At 57.7% G+C, this 19851-nt stretch overlaps 2 protein-coding genes across 3 annotated transcripts in view; both read right to left on the reverse strand.

Annotated features, from left to right (window-relative positions):
• CAMK2A (calcium/calmodulin dependent protein kinase II alpha) overlaps positions 1–8438 on the reverse strand; it is a 31213-nt gene extending 22775 nt beyond the window's left edge. For both annotated transcript variants that reach the window (XM_021552244.4, XM_085591397.1), the window contains exons 1-2: positions 8230–8438; positions 2673–2767 (exon numbers count right to left, since the gene is read on the reverse strand). In XM_021552244.4, coding sequence (XP_021407919.1) covers positions 2673–2767; positions 8230–8291 — 157 coding nt within the window. In that variant the 5' untranslated portion in view covers positions 8292–8438. The remainder of the gene's footprint in view (positions 1–2672; positions 2768–8229) is intronic.
• Positions 8439–12627: 4189 nt separating this feature from the next.
• On the reverse strand, positions 12628–18789 carry ARSI (arylsulfatase family member I). Its single transcript, XM_021552220.3, has 2 exons — positions 17641–18789; positions 12628–16608 (listed from the first exon to the last, which is right to left on the reverse strand). The coding sequence occupies exons 1-2, from the start codon at positions 17958–17960 to the stop codon at positions 15201–15203; spliced, it is 1728 nt and encodes a 575-aa protein (XP_021407895.2). The 5' UTR covers positions 17961–18789; the 3' UTR covers positions 12628–15200.
• Positions 18790–19851: the final 1062 nt, after the last annotated feature.

Raw genomic sequence — 19851 nt, forward strand, 5'->3', positions numbered from 1 at the left:
GCCAGGACTTTGCCAGCCTCCTATGGTACAATTTGAGCAATTGAAGGCAGAGTGAACCAGTGAGAGGTGTGAGGATGAAATGAGGCTATGGGCTTCACTCCCCCTCGCCATCGTCAGCCATTCCACATCAGGGCTTTGCTCTCCTTTGCACAGCAGAACCCTATCTCAGAACCAGTGCCTGTCTCCAAACAGGAAGCACAGGTCCCACTCCCCAGCTTTCAGCAGGCTTGGGGATGTGAGACAACAGAGCTCTGGGCAAAGCAAGTTGAGCTGAGCCAAAAAAATCCTCCACCCTGGGACAGCTCAGAATGAATCTGCAAATCATTTTGTTTCTTCTTCTGCTCTTCTCTCCTTGCTCACACCTGACCCAGCCACCCTGCATGGAGGCGCCTGACTGGAGGCATTTTGTGCAGGCACTCAGCAGCCAGGACAAGCGAGGATATAATTAGGGCTGCTGTCTCTCAGTGCTATCACTGCTACCTTGCAGGTTCACACCCCAGAGTCTCGCTCTGCATCAAACCAAACCTGGGTGTCTCCGACCGCTGAGCCGTGACAGCGGCGCAGCCCCTTCTCTGCAGGCTGCACCCCTTCTCTGCAATCTGCACCCCTTCTCTGCAGGGCTGCACCCCTTCTCTGCAAGCTGAACCCCTTCTCTGCAGGCTGCACCCCTTCTCTGCAAGCTGCAGCCCCTTCTCTGCAGGGCTGCAGCTTTCCCCAGGTCTCAGTGTCCTGTCCCAGAGGCACCCTGGGCCTTGGGGTGCATTTTGCAGCCTGCGCTGGAGGCTGTGAGCTGAAGGCTGAGATAACCTTGGTGGATTCATTCAGCTGCCCACATTGTTTCCCCTGATGGGTGGCAACATTCCCAGGGGGGGACAGGGTGACAAGGAGAGGTTGGAGATCAGGATATTCTCACAACTAAAGTCCAAGTCCATTGTGGCATGGACGATGGGGATGGGATGGAGGGACAGTGTGACCAGTGGGGCAAGCACTTCACCAAGGAGGTGGGTTACAGCCTCTCCTATGACACAAACCCAGCTCCTGTACACAGCCAAACCCAATTTTTCCTCTAAAATCTCCAACTTGTCTCCTCCTGGCCTGTCTGTGTTGGCAGCCAGGAGGATGTCTAAAGAAGCAGCCCATGGCTGGGGATGTTTTGCAGCTTCTCTCACCTTCTCCCCACTTCCCTCCCGCCTGCCCTTTGTATCTGGGGAAGTGCCATCCCCCCTGCCAGCACTGCAGAAATAGGGGGTCCAGACCATTAGCCAGAGTCACTTGTGATTCAGCTGGCAGAGAGAGAAAATAACTCCAGTGAATCCTCTCCAGGGGACTGCTGGGCACTGCAGGGACAGCACAAACCCCAGGGGAGAATGGAAAGGGGCAAACTGTCGGAGGAGGAGAGCGGAGGCAGGAGGGAGCAAAGGGAAGGCGGCTCAATCTGCTGCTCCAGGCAGCCCTGAAAACTGGGAGGCGTTTGCCAGCTGGGCTACACGGGCAGGAGCCAAGGGCTGAGCCCAGCACTGCACACCCTGTCCAGAGCCCAGCCTTTGGCTTTGGAGGAAGAAAATTACCTGCATCCCTGAAGAGGGGCAGGGGTCGGTGCTGGAGGACCTCAGGGATTCAGTGCCTGTGTTGTGCTGCTTTGGCAGCACTGTGGGAGGGATCCTGCGACATGCTGGTTTAATTCCAGGTCAGAAAGGAGCTTGTCACTCTTTCCTGCATTTCAGTTTTGCCTTTGGAGGCCAGCAGTGGAATTGGGAGAGACACCGAGGGAGGTTAATTAAACCCTCCCGGCAGGGCGCTTCCTCCCAGCACTTATCCTGCACTCCCAACAGCCAGGGAGGAGCCGGAGCAGGGACACAGCATCTGCTGCCTCCTCCTTTCAGTCCACCTCATCACAGCTCCTCTGCCAGGTGGGGCACACGGGGGCAGAGGGGTCCCTGGCTTGGGGCAAGGGCTGGTTAATGATTTCTGTGCTGGCTCATCTCAGCCTCACTAGAGATAGACCCACTGGGACAGACCCTCCAGCAGCAAACAGGCAATGTGCTCCACCAGAGCAGATGGCTGCAAGGACTGAGGGCCCCAGGTAGAAATGAAGTCAAACCCTCACCTGAAGGGGTGTTCCCCTTTCATTGATGTAGGTATATGAGTAAGAAAACTTACAGACCCCAGCGCAGGGACAGGGTGTCAGCAGGGGCCCTCTTAGAAGTTTTGCTCCCAAAATAACTGTGCTACCCTGTGCCCAAAGCTGGCAGCACTCTGACTTGTTGCAAGGCTGTAACCATCATTTTGCTGCAATGTGTGTGCAGGGTGGTGGTGAGGAGGTCTCAGGACAGAAATGGGGTCCTCTGGCTCACGATGTAGATTGGGGTCTGGGAGTTCCCCTGAGCCTTGGCACAGACAGGCTGCAGAGCCATCCCTGTGATTGGATGGGATGTGGCTAGCAGCCACCAAGACACCACCTCCTTGGGATGGAGTAGCTCATCCATCAAGGAGCTCAGTGAGTACTGCAGTGGGGACAGAGTGGGATGAGGAGTCAAGCACAGCTCAATCAAAGACCCCTCATCTCATTGCACATCAAAGGCATCATCCCAGCACCATGCAGAGGGGACAAATTCCCCACTGTATGAGCCCTGCTCACCTCTTGCTTTCCCCAAAACACCCTCAGTACTTACCTCGAGCAGAGAGCTTCTTGGTATTGATGATCTTGGCCGCATACTCTTGTCCTGCCAACACCTTCACGCATCTCCGGACAATGGAGAAAGCGCCCCTGGGAACAGAAGAAGCCAGAGGTGAAGGGCTCAGTGTGGGAGCAAGCACAGCTCAGCTCTGATGTGACTGTGGGGTGAGGGGCAGTCACAGCATGGGGACAAGGATGGGGATAGGTGCTGACTGGAGCAGGGACTTGTGCAAAACAAGGAGGGATCAACTTGCATGCACCACCATCCTTGAGGGATGATGGGAGGAGGCACATGCGGGCCTAGAGAGGAATGTGGGTTTCTCCCCGCTGTGCTCCTCTGGGACACCCCAGGCACTGTGCACTTTTCCTCCCCTTCCTCCTGGCTTTGCCCTACCTGTTGCCAGGAGGGAAGGGGCAGTGATTCCCACTGGTTCCCAAGGGAAACGATGATGGCTGCAGCTGCCACGTAGCTCTTGGTCACTTCAGTCTGTGTGTTCTAGACCCTTCAGTCACAGCAGGACTTGGCAGCTGTGACTAGTGCCAGATTCCCACCCCGCACTGCAAAACTGTCACCCAGGCAGGGACAGCTGGGTGACCCTGTGAGGATGGAGCCCAGCTGGACAGGGATGGATGCTATTGCACCTTGCAGATGCCCAAGCTAATGTGCAAAGCTCTTCTGGGGTCTGGCAGGCCTTGGGACACTCCAAAGACTCCTGTCTGCCCTGGTACCCCATGCCCCAAGTCCTGCCAGCTCGTGGCACTGCCAGTGCTGGCGCAATGCTGGGAGCTGCAGCACTGCAATCACACACACATGCACGCTCCAGCCCTGCTGAGCACAACCTTTGTGCCAGGTTCCCTTTCCTGCCAAACCTCTCCAATCGCTAAAATAACAACTATTAAAAGCAATCCCACCTCCTGCCCCACCTTCCCCCATTCCCTTTCACCCCACTCCAACTCCCTGCTGAGGAATAAAAGGCCGCGGGCTGGTGAGTGCAGCTGATAATTGATTTTAGCAGCGGGGGCAGGTGGAGACGGGCAATTTGGGTTTGAATGTGATTTTTGGAGGAGCAGGCGAGCAGCGGGTGTGGAGGGATGGGGATGGAGCCCCAGCAGAGCTGGCAGCCCACGCGCCCAGTGCTGCCTCGCAGAGCATCGCTCACGGCACGTGCCAGGCAGGAGTTGAGGGAAAACATCCTGGTGCTTCCCAGCTTCCCCGTCCTGCCATTTAATCCTGGCTCCTGAAAGAGCTGAGCTGTTAATATCCCTGAATCCTGGGGAAGAATAACTGGAAAGGGTGGGCGAAATGCTTCGTATCCAGCTTGCAGTAGGTAGGCAGACCAGAACTATTGGCAGTCCTGTGGTCTCGGTCTCTTCATCCTGCTGGGAACCCCACACCGTGTAGAGTTTGTGGGCTCCTGTATATCCCTGGGATTCATCTTCTCTAATTTTTGTCCTAAAGACATGTGTGATGTTTCTGCAGTGGCAGGACAGTCTGCAGCAGAGAGTGCAGCAAGCAGGGATGTCCCTCTGCCCCAGCTCAGGGTTTCACTGCAGAACCCAGCATGAGGCTGGAGGGCTGTGGGTGTCCCAGATCCACTGGAGGCTGGAGACTAATAGTCACTCCTGGTCCCAGTGTCCACAGCCACTTGCTCATCTATTTAGTTGAACTGAACAGCAAAAAAGGAGGAGCCATGGGAAGCGGCTGTTTCACTCCCCCAGCTGCATTCCTGGCTTTTGGCTCCTCCAGACCTTCCTAACAGAAACCAAATGTCTACTTGTGGTCTGTAAAGCATAAGTAAAACCCTGTGTGCCTGGAGGGTGGGTGGAACATGGAACACTGGATGCAGGTGCAGGATACCCAGGGGTACAGCATACTTGCCATACCCCCATCCTTGTTCCAGCTGGGTCCTTCAGTGGGTCTGCATTGGCCAGGAACCCTCCACACTTGGTGTTTGACCCCCAGCCCGGCTCTACTCCCTGTGCCAGGCTGCTACCTTGCTACTCAGTTCCATGTAGGATTTTTCCAGCCTAGCGGGGAAAAAAACCACTTTGCTCCATCTAAATACATCATCTTCATGGCAAAGGCAGCATCCCCTTCCACACCAAGGGCTCATGGCGCACTGCAGGCAGTGCTGGGGGTGCCATGCAGGGAGTTCAGCCCTGCTGAGCTGCAAGAAACCCCTCTGGAAGGAAGGACTCCTGTCCTGTTCCCTGGCCATGGGCAGCAGCATCTTCCTTTGCTCCCAGGGTTCTGGGCCTTTGGGTGGAGATCACCCCAAGCCTGGTGGCAGCTGAGGACCCCCATCTCTGCCTGGCTTGGATGAGACAGCATGTCCCAGTGTGAGCAAGGGACGGGTACATCACCTGCAGGGCCATGGGTACACTCTGTGTCCTGGTCACCTGGCTGGACCCACAGCCTAGAACAAGCCCTGTCTCTGCAGCCCCGAGCCCTGGCACTGCTGAGCCCCAGCCCTGCAGCCTCTGTCCCTTGATTCCTAGGCCAGGCATGACCCCATGCCTCGTCCCCACGGCCTTCCCCACCAGCTCAAGCAGCGCCTTTGCCACCAGGCTGCTCCGCTTCTCCCTTTTTCACACCTTCCCTGCCAGTGCCCGGCTGTGCTGCTGCCACCCTCCCTCTCTTCAACACCTCCTCCTCCTCCGAGGCATTTTTTTTCCTTTCTAGAGAGCAGAGTGTGGGCTGGGGATTTTTTGTTCCTCCATATTTTTTTTTTTCCTTTTTAATAAGCCCCCTCTCCTGCAGCTCCGGGAGCGGAGGGGCTGATCCTGCGGCTCGGCACGGTAATTGTCTCCAGCCTCTCCCTGAACCTGCTGCGGGGGCGGATTTGGAGGCGCCGATGGAGCTGCACTTCATGTTTGTCCTACTCCGGGGGGCCGTGGGCAGGATCCTCTCCCTGTCCCCCCCGCTGCCCCCCGCCCGATTCCCTCCTGCAGGCGTGGGGATCGGAGCAGCCCTTCACTGGCTCAGCTTTGCGGGGGCTGCCGCAGGAGTGGGCTTTCCCCAGCTCCGTGTCCCCCGCTCGGGACAGATGTCCTCCCATGCTTGGGAGGTGCAGGGATGTGCCAAGGGCTTGTGCCTCGCTGGGCAGACTCTGCAGATCTCCCTGCCCATCTCGGCCTGCCCCCAAAGCCCCACCGTGCTGCTGCCATTAGGTGTGTGGCATCTCAGACCCCCGCCTGCCCGGCGGCCAGGGTGGGTGCCAGCCGAGGGAACGGCAGAGAAACAGGGCGGGTGCAGCAGCCTGGCAGCCCGGGCTGGGGACTCACCGTGTGCCCCACAACAGCCCGCCCCCGTCCCTTGGGGACAGCAAACTCAAGGTGGACCCTCTCTGCTCTGAGTCCTTGCAGGACGCTGCTCCCTGCCCGGGTCTGGCGCGGGGAGAGCGGTTCTGCCCAGCCCTGCCAGGACACCCGCCCCGACTGGCACCGGGAGCGTCTCTCCGGAGGGGAACGGCGCTGCCCAGCGCCAGCAGCTGCCGCAGCAGAGCAGAGGTGCGGCACTTCGTCCTGATTTCCCTCTCTAAGCCCATGAAGCAGAAATTTCCCCGTGGGAAACCGCTGATTTTTGAATGTGCCAGGATGTGCTGGAAACCATCCCAGTGGAAAATCCCCAACCAGCTCCACAGCACCTTGGCTAACCTGGTGAAGCCCCTAACTCGGGAACATCTCAGTGATGCTGTTGTACCTCCCTCTTGAGTGGATGGAAGAGCTGTGGGATGCACCGAGCTGGGGCTGCTGCCCTGCATCCCCCCAGAACTGGGGTGGTCGGGGGCGATGCTCTCAGGGGCTGCTGAGCTGCTGCGCCAGCTTTGCTCCTTTATTCCTTTTAAAATGCATCTGTCCAGGTGGTTTTGGACCACAGTGCCGGGCAATGCAAGCAGCCCCCGAGCCTGGGTGCTCAACCCTCCAGTCAGCACTCACCCAGCAAAGCGTCACAGCCCAGGTACCTTCAGGAGCCCTCCTGGTCTTCCCCCATCACTCCCAGCCTGCGAACTCCCTTCCACATCCCCACAGCCACCTCTGCCCAGCCAGAGCCCCACAGCTTCACCACAGGCACAGAACAGCCACTGCCTCACCTGCCTACCCCCTGTCACCACCAGAAAACCCTAGAGCCCTGAAAAGCCGAGAAAAGTCTGGAAAAAGCAGGTCCCACATCCCACCTTGCCACCAGCTCCCCGGAGGGTGCCCATCCCCCTGCCTGCAGTGCCAGCTGGGGCTGTCCCCACCACAGGGACCCACTCCCAAACCCAATCCCCTGCAGTCCACCAGCCCCTCTCTGTCACCCTGATGCCACAGGGATGGGTGTGAATGTCCCAGGACAGGGTGGGCTCCATTTGCCTCCACGGAGCTGCACTTTGTAGCAGCACCCCGATGCCACAGTTTGGCTGGGGAATGTGAGCAGCACTCAGCCCAGCCATCAGAAAGTCCTCCTGTCTCAGCCTCTCCATGTCCCCATCTCTGCCCTCTCCCTTCTCCCTCGCCCCCATTTAACACACCCACGTGCATGTGGGCACACGCTGAGGCACAGGCTGCTCTGTGCCCGGGCAATGCAGGACTGCGGGGTTGGAGCATCCCTGTGCCTGCCGACGGGCACAGCTTCCCCTCCAGGGCACAGGCACCCTGAGCCCACCACCACGCTGCCAGCCACTCCGAAGGGACGGTGGCCACACGGCCCAGATTTGCACACCAGCTCCAAAAAAAGGCACAGAAACCAAAACAGAGACACATGCCTGCTCACTCCTGCGCCCGTTTTGTAGGCTCACGCTGGGCGGGACGCGGAGCATCCCTCCACACGGGGAGCCTGGCATCCCCTGCTCCACCCGGGGGTGCTCAGTGCTCCCCAGGATCCCCTGGCTGGGCACAGGCAGCTCTGTTTGCACACACACACACACACAAACACACACACACGCACACACTGATCCAGGCACACACGATGACAGCTGGACCAGAGGAGCCGAGCTCTCCTTTGCAGGAAAGCAGGGTCAGACAGTGCTGTGGCTCACTGGGACAGGGGTGGGGAATACCCTGGATCTTTCCAAAAGCCACAGGGATTCTCTGGGGACTGCCAGGCAGACTGGGTCTCCTGCAGATCTACTCAAGCCCTAGTGAATCTACACAAATAAATTCCCTAACGAAATGTGAGGGGTGTCCACTGCTTTGGCTTTCCTCCTCAGCTGTCCTGTCCCTCCTACCAGCTGGAGAACTTCCCAAGGGAGCTAGCAGCCTTCTTTTTTGGGAGCAGCTTTTCCATAAGAGGGGCAACCGAGCCTTTCCCAGGCAACTCCAAACCTCTGGGGTGTCCCATGCCCCCAGCCAAGCACCCACCAGCAGCCCCTGAACTCAGGCAGGGACAGAGAAGCAGGTCTGGGGCTGGAAGCTCCTGTCCTCACTCGCGTGCCCTCTCTGATTCCCACGGCATTCTCTCCATGCCCATCTCCTTTCCCTCATCTCCAGCAGTTCCCAGCACCGCTGAGTCTCTCTCCCAGCCAGGGCACAGCCCTGCTCTGAGCATCCCAGCCCCATCTCCAACTTACTTGCCCAGTTCCTCAAAGAGCTGGTACTCCTCAGTGAAGCGATTGCAGGTGATGGTGGCCATCCTGAGGGGCTGGAAATGCTCCCTCCCGGTGCGGAGTTTGGGGCAAGCAGCTCTCCTCTCGCTCCCTCCCTCTCCGTGTGCTCCCGGGGCTCTCTCCTCGCTGAGGTAAATAAGGGAATATATTTGATTGACAAGCCCGGAGATAATGATGAGGGCAATTTGTCTTCTCAGCTTCACAAGCCTTCGTCAGCATCGCCGTCCCCATGGTGACCACCGCTGCCAGAAACGCCCTGTTTCTGTTGCCGGGGCAACTGCTTCCCAAACCCGCCGCCCTCCGTGGGGACCAGGGCCCTGCTGGGCACCCGGGCCGGGGGCTGCCCGGGGGTCACCCACCTGCTGCGGAGGGGGACATCTAAAATACAACTATTAATTGCAAATTAAAGGCTGTGGCAGTGGTAAAATAATTGGGGCAAAAAAGGTTTCCATGGAAACTGTGGTTTCCATGTTGCAGGAGGATGCTGTCACCCCAGCAACTGCTTATCTCCCCCCGCCCCAAAAAAAAAAAAAAAAAAAAAAATACAGGCCCTGCTGGTACCTGCAGCAGCATTCCTGGGGACCCTGGGGGCTGTGGGATGGGGCCACGCTGCAGCAGGAGGGAGCAGATGGAGCAGAAGTGTGTCAGGAGAAGCTGGAGAAATCATGGCAGGTCCCAAGGTCCCCACACTGTCCCACCTTCAGCCAGGGTCCCCAGAGGGGCTGGCCCCGATCACACTGCAGGGGAGGGCTGGCTGCTCCCCACTCCCCCATTTGCCCACTGCATCCCCCAAGGGCCCTGGGGTTCCCGTGGAGCAGCTCCTGAGGGTCCCTCACAGAGAGGGATGAGCAGCCTGGCCTGAAGCACAGCTAGAGGGGAGCAAAAGGACTGTGTCCTGGGGTGCTGTGTCCCTGTGCTGCCCAAGCCAGGGAAGAAAGGGGGGAGTTTCAAAGTGCAAATAGGAGGAAGGTCTGGCCTCTAGTCCTTGGACTTTTTGTTGCTGAGTCGCCTTTCTGCTGTGCTGAACATAAGAAAGCACAAAAAGTGTGATAAAAGTGGAGATGTGAGATCCAAAACCTCAAGGAAGGGGTTTCCCTCTGAGTCCCCACCAGCCCTCTCTGGGGATCCAGCAGCACCCACTCTGTCTATAGCACCCCTTGCATTTTCCACCTGCTGACTTCCCCCAGAAGATCTTTCTACTAGGCTTGTGTCCCATTTCTGGATGATTTTGCAGCAGCGGGGCCCTCCTCACAACAGGAGAAGGGACTCCCTGTGCCAGCTGGGAGGGCATTGCCTTTGGCAGCTGAGACAGATTGAGTTCTCTTTCAGGCTGCCATGGAAGGGTTAAAAGGAAAATAAAAGGTTCTAACCAGACAAAAATAGGGAGAAATCTTTGAGAGGGGAGAGAGGAGGAGCAGAGAGGGAGAGAAGAAAGGAGGTGGAAGTGGAGGAGGACAGCAAGTGGCGGAGTGAGGAAGAGGAGGGGGAGGAGGAGAAAGGTCTAATGGCTTTTCCATTAATTGCACCATTACCCACCTTCATCCCCACCTTGTATCCCTGCATTCAGCCTCCCGCTCCTGTCTGGTCCCATCCAGGGGACCCTGGTGGCAGAGTAGGGACTGATTCCCAGCCATGGAAGGGCACAGGGGTGAGGCCACAGTCCCCAAGGGTTGATGACCTCCAGACCCACCCTGGCCGTGCCCTGGCATGGGCAGAGCACACCAGGCACCCCCACCTGGGCTACAGGCAATGCACATGTGCCACCTGTGCCCTGGGGACATGACAGTCCCCAAAATGCCTCCAGGCATCTTCACAACTCCTCTCCATGGTGCTCCCACGAAAAAAGAGGGGTTCATTCCCCACCCCAGGGCTCTGCCTGGTGGTGGGGGGCTGCCATCGGGGCCGGTGCATCTGGATGTTTGTGGGAGTGCTTTCCTCCCCCAGCATTTTGCTGCCAGCCCCCAGCAGCCCCTTGGAACCCTAGAGGCAAGAGCAAGAGCCCCCCACTCCCAAGACCTCCTGGATGGCCGTGGGCAGTGCTGTGCCCCTGCCTCACTCCCACCTCCCTCCCACCTGCGCTGCTGTTCGTGTCCCCGTGAGCTCCGCAATGTGACCTGCCCCCCTCCCCGTGCCCACCCCCACACTGCCACACGTGCTCAACCCCACACGCGTGACTCTGCGTGCTCCCGGAGCCGGAGGAGGGATGTGTCCCTTCCTTCTCCCCGGGGCCCCTGCTGCAGCCCAAACCCCTCACCCGGGCAGGGGTGATGGCAAAGTCCCCCCCAGGACCCTGCCTCCCTCCCCAGGGTTCTCCTGCCCAGCAGAGACACGGCTCTCCAGGAAAAGTTTCTTCCTCTCTGTTCTTCTCTCTATTCAGTTTTTTTCCTTTTCCTCGACATTTTTGTTTCTGAGGGTAAGGGGGTGTCAGACTTCTGCATGCTGAACAAGCTCTACTTTGCTGGTAGTGTTTTCCCAAGCAGGAACAGGTCTCAGTCCTGAGTGCCTGGGGACAGACCGAGGGGAGCAGGAGCTCTGGGTGGAATCTTGCACCTCTGGGCGGAATCTTTCACCTCTGGGCTGGGGGTTCCCCTGTAGGGGGGAATAGTCCCAGTCCTCTCCCAGAGGCCTCCGGATATTCTCAGGATGTGTCTGTTCCCACCATCCCAAGATTTGCTCCTGCAGGGCTTTGGGAGCCATGCTGCTCTTCTGCTGCCATGCTCGGGTCTGGCCACCTGATGGAGACCTTCATCCCCAGTGCTCCTCTCCATCACTGGGCTGGCCTCTCCAAAAATGCATCCTGCTCCCCACACCCTCCTCTAGCTCTGCCTGTAGAGCTTTGGTTTCTGCACCACGGGGCTGGCCCAGGGTGGGCACCCGAGGTCGGATGCTGAACCCCAACCCCACGGGATGCGCAGCTCAGGAAGGACCCACGTGTCCTGGGGGGCTGCAGCAGTTGCCCCTGCTCCCAGGGGATGGGGCTTGCAGCAGTGCCTCGCACACCAAACCAGCCAGGCTGCCAATTACATACTGCAGAGATCCCAAAATTACTGGGACAGTTTCACATGCAAGCTGGGGTCTGGGGGATGCTCAGTTGCTGTCCTCTGGAAAGCTGAATTTGGGGTTATTTTTAGATAAGATTATAAATACCGTGGTGAGGAGAGCTGATTTACATTTAGGGCTGTGTTTGCAAACGTGCCCTGTCCCTATGGGCCCAGCAGTTGTTCCTGCAACCACAGGAAGGTGCTTTTGGCTGAGACAGGGTGTTCTCAGTGCCACTCTCTCCCCTACAGCAGGGTTCATAGGCAAAGACCCTCCAATGGACATGCCCATGACACTTGGGGACAATCAGTAGGTGCCATGTGGCTCCCTGGAACCATCGTGCACCAGATCTGAGTGGGGGGAACCTGCAAAACCACATGTCCTCAGATCACTGGCATGAGAAAGAACACAAGTGCCCCTGATGCAGAACACCTTCTGAGATGCTCAGGGTGCTCTGCCACTGGGGCAGTTTGCTGGGATGTCCATCCCCTGGCCTGATACTGGGCTTCTTCCCTCTCTCCGGTGGGAGTTGCCTGTGGGGTTGGAGAGGCTCTGACGTACCCCCAGTCCTGCCTAATGCATCGATCCCTATTCCATCCCCGTCCTATCCCACTCCCCTCCTCTTCCCAGCCCAGCCCAGCCCAGCCCCACCCCCCTCTTATCCTCCTCCCCATCTCTATCCCATCCCAACTCCATTCTTTCCCAGCCCATCCCCTTCCCACTCGCTCCAGCCAGCAGGCTGGAAACAGCCAGGGTGGGGACAGCCAGTCCACACGGACAGAGAGGCAGCCACCACCTCTCCATCCCCGGGGGCCCCGGCTGCACCCCCTGCCCCTTCCCTCCAGGCCCCCATCCTGCACCCAGCTCCTGCTGGGCTCGGGAGCTCCCTGGGGCTTGCCAGGAGCTTTGAAGGGAGGTTGGGAGGGAGGGGAGCCTCAGCCTGTCTGTGAAAACACATCTCCCGGGTGCGGGGAACTCCACTGCTTGAGCATCTCTCCAGCTGCATTAACCCCTTGGCAGCCAGAGCGCGCACACAGTCTCAGAGGACTTCAGCTCTCTGAAAACATGGGATTTTGGCACATAGCTGCGTTTTTCACAGCACAGACCATTAAGAGCATTGCTGTGATGAGGAGAACACGTGGCAGCAGCTGCATCTCCTTTCCCAGCCCAATGTTAAGACACAGCACAGCTGGAATCAGGGGTGAAGGACAGCTGCTGTCCTCAGGCTGGAGGCTTTGCTCTCTCCTAGCACCCGGAGATGCTCCTGCCTACTTCTCCTCTTTGTTTTCAGGGACTAAGCTTTTCCTTCAGCTGTTTTTTCTTGCAAAGATTCAGAATCCAACTCTTTTTAATTAAAATACAGATGACAGAAGATCCACCACTGTGGCCAGGCTGACTGCAAACCCAGCATCAGCCCAGCAGATCCAAACCCAGAAAGAGGAAGTGAGACCAGACGAGCATTTTCATGGGGATGTTTGTAAAAGAGAAGGGAGGAAAATGGAGCATGTTTTCATGGAAATTTACATTTTTGAAAAAAAAAAAAAGAAAGAAAATAAAAGAAGGACTAAACTTGGATGCATTTATGTAAATATGGAAATGAAAGCTGTTTCCCAAGCGTTGTCACCACATCATGTCCAGCCCTGCTCTCCCATTCCCTTCAGCACCAACGCTCCCTTAGCTAATATTTATTCCCAAGCCCCTGCAGCATCACCCGCTGCTCTCCCCTGGCTTTGGCTCTGTCTGCAGCAGCCTCCTCTTCTTCAGCAAAATGTTGCTTTATTTTCAGCAACTGCTTGGCTTTGCCAAATGGCAGCCGGTGCCGCAGTCCCACTGATGGTGCACATCTCCAGGGACCAGGCTGGCTGATTTGAGGTAGTTTGAGGATGTGGAGCTTCCTCCTGGGGCTCACCTCCACCCAGGTAATGCCATGTGGAACAGTCGTCTTGGAGCAACATGCTAAGGGAGCAGGGATGGAGATGGGGCTGATGGAGGAGCAGGGTCCCCTCTGAACCCTGTGCTTGGGATGTGCCTGCAGGGATGCAGGGAGCCAGCGGAGTGGGATGGCACAGCAATGGGCGTGCGCGGAGCAGCGGGGACTGGCACACACACTGCCACGCTCCAGCTTTTCAAACTCCTTCCCAGCTCTACAAGAAGCCTCCTCTCTTCTGCTTTGCTGTCAGCTGTTTTTTTTCCCCTTTGTTTCTAGAGAAAATCCCATTACCCCCAAATAATCCAGCTAAGAGTAAGAAAAAAAAAATACAAACATGTCATTTTCTTCTCATCCTCATCCCTCTCTCACACACAGGGCTTGAAAGAGCACTGAAAGGTATTCAGTGTGCACGCTGCCAATTGTCACATCTTTCAATGACAGATTTTAAATGAATGTTATTTTGCAAGGGAGAAAGAGAGGGGGGAAAAGAAAAAAAAATAGAAAGCCCACACTGCTCATCCAAGAGCTGACAAGTCCTAACGGGCCTCATTTTCCAGAGACAAAAATAACTATTTTCAAAATTCACAGCAGGGCCTTCGCCTACACACGCTGCACCAAGAGAAACCTGTGGGGAGAAATGTAAAACACATTGTGTAAATGGAAATGCACCATGCATCCAAAGCGATTTCAAAGCTATTTACCCCCTTCCATCCTCGCCAGCTCTCCTGCGAGCGCGCGTGTGCGCGCTCTCACCCCGCCGAAGGCGCGGGGGCCCGGAGCTTCGCTGGCTTCCCTGGCCGCTGGTGATGGGATGGGCTGGCTCCCCACAGCAGCGGATGATGGGGAGGTGTTTTCCTCCCCACGCGTGCGCTGCTGGAAGAGCAGTGCCCATCTGCGGCGAGGGGATGTGGCGCGCTGCTGGCAGGCGGGAGACGTCCCCATCATCCCCGTCCTCCACCGTGGCTTCTAAAGTCCTGCAGCTACAAAACAGCAGATCAGCTTCTGCAGAGACCTTCTTGAGATCTACTGCTCCAGGTTCAGCAATGGGATGTGGGGACAGGGACAGCTCCAGCACTGGGAAGGGGCAGACAGGGGTGGTTGGCTGGTTGGATGTATAGGATTCATAGGGAGGAACAGGGGTGCCTAGAGGCTTGCAGATGATGGGGGTGTCCAGGCAAATTTTGAGTGAAAGGCTCTGCTGGGTACCTAACCCATGTGCAGTCCACCACCAGAGCCTGGGTCAAACCTGCCTCCCAAATGTGAGGCCAAAGAGAACCACCTGTCCTCTGGGAGCATCCAACCATGCCTCCATGGCCACAGCTCCTCATCAGGGCTGCTCCCGGCTCCCCAGGCCAGTGCAGAGGGGAAGCCATAGCCCTGCATGAGGTCACAGTAGCAGCATGACTTAGTCCAGCCACGTTGAATCTCAGGTCTGACATCTGTGGTCAGGAATCCAGTGCTCCACAAAGAAGCAATGTGGTCTTGGGTTTGGGGGAGGCCTTGAGTTCCCAGCAAGAGCAAAGGTTGCAGCTGCTTGGCAGCAGGCTGCAAGCCAGGGACAAACAGAAATGTTGAGGTTTAACGTGAAGGCAGAGCACCCCATGCTTCCTCTTGCCCTTGTGATGGCCAACACTTAAAGCTTATGACTGGCTGCAGAATCCTTGAGGAAAGGGTCTCTCTCTTTGGAAGCAGCTGTGCAGGGCCAGCCCAGCTCAGCACAGTCATTCACCACCACCAAGCACTGTAGCAGAGACCACACTGCCCTTCCTCACCCACTGGGAACAACTCCCTGTGGCCACCACTCCAGCCAGGGGGGAGAAGTGTTTTGGAGTAAACCTTGGAGCAAGGGAGAGCAAGAAAGCACTGGCCACCTCCCTGCCTGTCCTTCTCCCTCGCTCCCATCCCATGGCACTGCAGTCCAGAGCTCCACCCTGGCCAGGATGGGTGGATGCTGGAGGAGTGTCTGTCAGATGCGGTTGGACATGAGCCTGGTGTTCAGCTTGCGGAAGAAGGAGCGCAGCTTGCAGATCTTGCACTTCTTCTTCTTCTTCTTGTTCCTGCTTTTCAGGGACTCCCGGCCACCTTCCCACTCCTCCCCATCATCCTCACTGGCCCAAGGTCCCCAGGCCCCACCGTTGAAGTCTGGGTGAGCCCGGGGGTTCTCCGCAGGGTACCGCACCGGGATGGCTGTCCGGTTGTAGTGCACCAGCCTCATCAGGAGGGTCCTGACCACGTCTGGGCGCTGCCCTGAGAGGTCGTAGCGCTCATAGGGGTCGGCAGTGATGTTGAAGAGCCACACGGACTTCTTCAGGCCATCAGTGAGACGCTCCAGGTTCCACCAGCTCCCTGGAAAGTTGGTCAGGGTCTGTGGGGGTATCCAGTCACTGTACCCTGGGTCACCAGTGAGGAGCTTCCACTCCCCAACCCGGATGGAAGCTTGCACAGCCGTGTTCCAGATGCCGAAGCCATCCTCCAAGGAGCCATACTTGGCGTGGTTGTACAAGGGGTCAATATTGTGCAGGATTTCAGTGCGTGGTGAGTCCTTGCCCTCACTGATAGCAGGCCAGACATCATATCCATCCAAGCCTTGGACATTGCTCAGGTTGCCCCTGGCCAGGCTGACCAGAGTAGGGTACCAGTCTGTAATGTGAACTAGCGCCCAGCTTGTCCGACGCTTGTGCTTGATCAGGGGACTGTGGACAAAACCAATGCCACGCACTCCCCCTTCCCAGTACGTCCCTTTGCGACCCCGCAGTGGCCAGTTGCTTCCCCCGGAGAAGGTCTGCCCACCGTTGTCCGTGGAGAACACGATCACACTGTTGTCATAGTACCCATACTTCTTGAGGGCCCAGGTGATGTTCTTCACCGCCTCATCCATGCAGGTCACCATGGCCGCGTACTTGCGGCGGGCGACGTTGCCCATGGAGCGGTAGCGGTAGATGTACTCCTTGGGAGACTGCAGGGGCGTGTGCACCGCTTGGAAGGCCACGTAGATGAAGATGGGCTCCTTGGGGCTGTGGGATGCCAGGATCTTGCTGACGCGCTGGGCGTACAGGAAGGTGGAATACTTCCCACTCTGGTCCCACGCCACGTCCTCCCCCTCGTGCAGGTCGTAGCCACAGACGTCCGGCCCGTCGCAGTTGTCGTAGGTGTAGTAATCCACGTTGCCTGTCAGGGAGCCCAGGAAGGTGTCGAAGCCCCGGCGGGTGGGCAGGCACTCCTTCTTGTAGAAGCCAAGGTGCCACTTGCCCACCATGTGTGTGGAGTAGCCGGCTTCCTGCAGCTTCTGTGGCAGGGTGACCTGGTCGAGGGGCAGGCAGTTGGGCTGCCGAGGGCGGATGATGGAGTGCTGCAATCCTGTGTGGATCTGGTACCTGCCAGGAGCAAGAGCCAGGGGAAAGCAATGGTGATGAGGAGCAGCACTGGAGGAGGATGTGATGGCACTTTATGTGTTAGAGAACCAAAACAAATGCAGATTTCCATGTCCCCAACCCAACCCAATGAAGCAAGCTCCAGCCAGGGACAGAGAGCTCCTCATCCATCCATAAGTACCAAAAGTAGATGCAAAGAACACAGAGAGAGGCTCAGCAGACATCTCACAAAAATGCCACCAGCATTTGTCCCCACTGCTACCAGCCTAGGGAGGTGGCTCGGCTGTGTCATGGCTGGGGAGCACAAGCAAGTGGGTTCAAAATGCCCCTCCTGAATAAGCCCTCTGTCTCTGTCCTCCCCTGCTTTGCACACCACAAAGATATCTGGGACCCCTCAAGAACCTTCAGGAGAGAAGGGAGGCCTTTGCTTGGACCATGGTGGGCTCCACCACTCCAGGCAGTAGGTGAGCACATCCCTGGGGCCTACTTCTCAGCAGGAGGTGGTCTGGTGGGATCTGCCTCCTACAGTGAATGCTGAACACACAGTACTGCTCCAGAGAAAGCCCCACCTATCTTAGAAGGCAGAATGGCCCAGGATAAGGGGACATCTGACTGTGCTGCCATGGGAAAAGGCAGTGGAGCAACATCCAGCCTGTGCTGGCTAGTGCAGCTCTACCCTGTGCTCAGGGAAAGCACACACCAAGGGCCTCACAGCAAATCTCCAAGGGCCAGTGTGTCAGGGACTACCTGGGGACACAGCTCCTTGCCCAGCACCAAAGACCTCCTGACTAGGGACCACCCTCTCCCAAAGTGACATCTATTACCCAGCAGCATCCATATTTTTGCTCTTGCCATGTGCCACTATTTATTCTGTGTGGAAATCAACTATTTACCCAGGAAGCTTTCTAGAGAAATCCAGATCTCCATCCTCAGCCAATACACCAGGGCATCACTCTAGCAGCAAGCTGGGGTTAAGCCCCTCAGAGAAAGGACAAAAGGGGAACATGAGTAGGTTGTGGGCAGGCACTGGCTTACCTGCCAGTTATCAGCTGGCTCCGGGACGGGGTGCAGATGGGCTGGATGTAGTAGTTCTCCAGCTTCACACCCTCTGCTGCCAGCCTGTCCAGAGTCGGCGTCTGGATATCTGAGCCGTGATAGCCGATGTCGTGGTAGCCCTGGTCATCAGTCAGAATGAAGATGATGTGGGGTGGCCTGGTGAAGGTGGGAGGCAGTGATTTCTCCATGGGGTCTGTGGCCACATCAGCCACCAAACTGGGCTTCATCCAGTCCCAAGACAAATAGCCAAAGCTGAGCAGGCTGACGAGCGAGAAACCCGTGAGGGCATAGACGGCCATCCCGAAGCGCTGTGCTGCCTGCCAAGGGTGTTACTGTCCCAGCATCGCCTCAGAGCCACGGAAACAGGAGCTCTCCCCCTCCTCCAGGAGGGCTCCCTGACCTAGAGGATGCTCCCCACAACCCTCGCAGCTGGTTTTGCGGGAGCAGCTTCCATCCAGGCACACTGGCGTGCACACAAAGAGCTTAATCCGCCGGGGCTGGGTTGCCTTCAGTCAAAGGAAAATAAGCTCACGCTGCTCCAATCACACACATCTGCACGGCGGGACGGGCTCCTCGCACGGGCTGCCGGCGGCCCGGAGCCGCTCACCAGCGTCCCGAGCGCTGGAAACGCTTCCTGGCTTCCTGGGGCTTTCCCCTGCTGTTATTTCTTTATGAAGAGCTCCACAAAGTCCCCGTCAGAGAAAGTTGTTCTGGCTTCTGGTCTGCTCCAGCCCTGCGCCTGCCCGGCTATCCGGGCGGCTCGCTCGGGGTCCGGCGATCCTCGTCTTTAAACTCCTGCGGAAGAGGGTGCTAAAGTTCAAGCCAGGGGTGCCGAGCTCTCCTCCTCGCTCTCCGGGCAAGAGCCGCCCTCTCTCTTTCCCAGCCTCCGCTCCCAGGCAGAGTCCCAACATCTGTCAGGAGTTGCTCTAAGCCGCCAGGTTTATGGGGAGCTGCCGGCTCGGCCCCTCCCAGCTCAGCAGCTCCAGCAAAAAGCTGGGAAGCCCCAGGGCACGCAGGGTCCTAAGCGTGGCGTTCCCTGAGCCACCGAGGCGTGTGACACATGGATCAGGACCCGCGGTGGGATGCTCAGCTGAAGCTCCCGCAGCATCCAGCGGGAAGGGCTGGATCTCTGGGAGGGATTGCTGGGGCCAGCTGCCCACACTGACAGGACCATCGTCCAAATAAACCCCGAGCGACGAGAAGTTGCAAAAACTTGCTTGAACACCTCCAGTGTTAATAAAACCACTCGGGGACTTGCAGAGCAGTAAGGAGTGGTGGGTGCTGCTGCACCCATTTTCCAAGTGGGGAAACTGAGGCGGGAAAGGGCCATTGTCACAGCCAGAGAGGAGCAAGGTTTGATGGGAACCAGAGACTTCTGCCAATGCAGGGGGTACTGATCTGAGCTTGGGGTGCTGGGACAAGGGGCCAGTGCCCTGATGCTTCAGGGAAGGAGTTGGCAGAGATGTGCGATGGCCCTGTGCAATTCCTTCTGCAGGGCCAGCACTCACCAGGAAGCCCTCGTGCCTGGTATCCATCTTGTCCCCCCCCACTTTCCCAGCCAAGGACATGGCCCAGGAAAGGGGATTTTTTGCACAAACCCACTCACATTGACCCATCCCTGTCAGAGCTGGCCCAAGCAGAGTCCTGTGGCTGTTTGCAGTTCCAAAGTGATGGACCTGAGGGGTCCCAGTACACTGGGCACACCAAGAGCCCCCAGCCCAGCCATGCCATCTGCCTTTACACCTGCAGGGCTGTGGTGGGGGCTCACTGGGGTCTGGGAGGACTCTGCCTTCAGAACTGGTTCAGAAGAGTGGATGAGACAGATGGCTCCATGGCTCCCTACATTTTCCCTTCCCAGATCCCCCCCCCTGGGCTCCTCTCACACTCCCTGTCCTTCCACTGACCCTCCAGTCCCCAAGTGTCCCCCCTGCCCCACACCAGGCTGCTCCCTAGGACCCTAGACACCATGGAGGAGTGGGGAGGAGGGATCAAAGGCTCCTCACTCTCCGGGACTCCCAGGAACAGCAAAGGGAGGATGGGCTTCTCCCTCCTAGCTTGAGACACAGGCAGAGAGCATGGGGTCAAGGACAGGGACCAGGACAGAGCCGGGGCTCAGGGGCTTGCAGGAGCACAGGGAGGGGTGCAGGGGACAGGAGCAGGAGGCAGGGATGGATAGCTGTGTTCTGTGCT

The sequence above is a fragment of the Lonchura striata genome, chromosome 13 (assembly GCF_050655825.1).
Source record: "Lonchura striata isolate lonStrDom1 chromosome 13, ASM5065582v1, whole genome shotgun sequence".
Classification (NCBI taxonomy): Eukaryota; Metazoa; Chordata; class Aves; order Passeriformes; family Estrildidae; genus Lonchura; species Lonchura striata.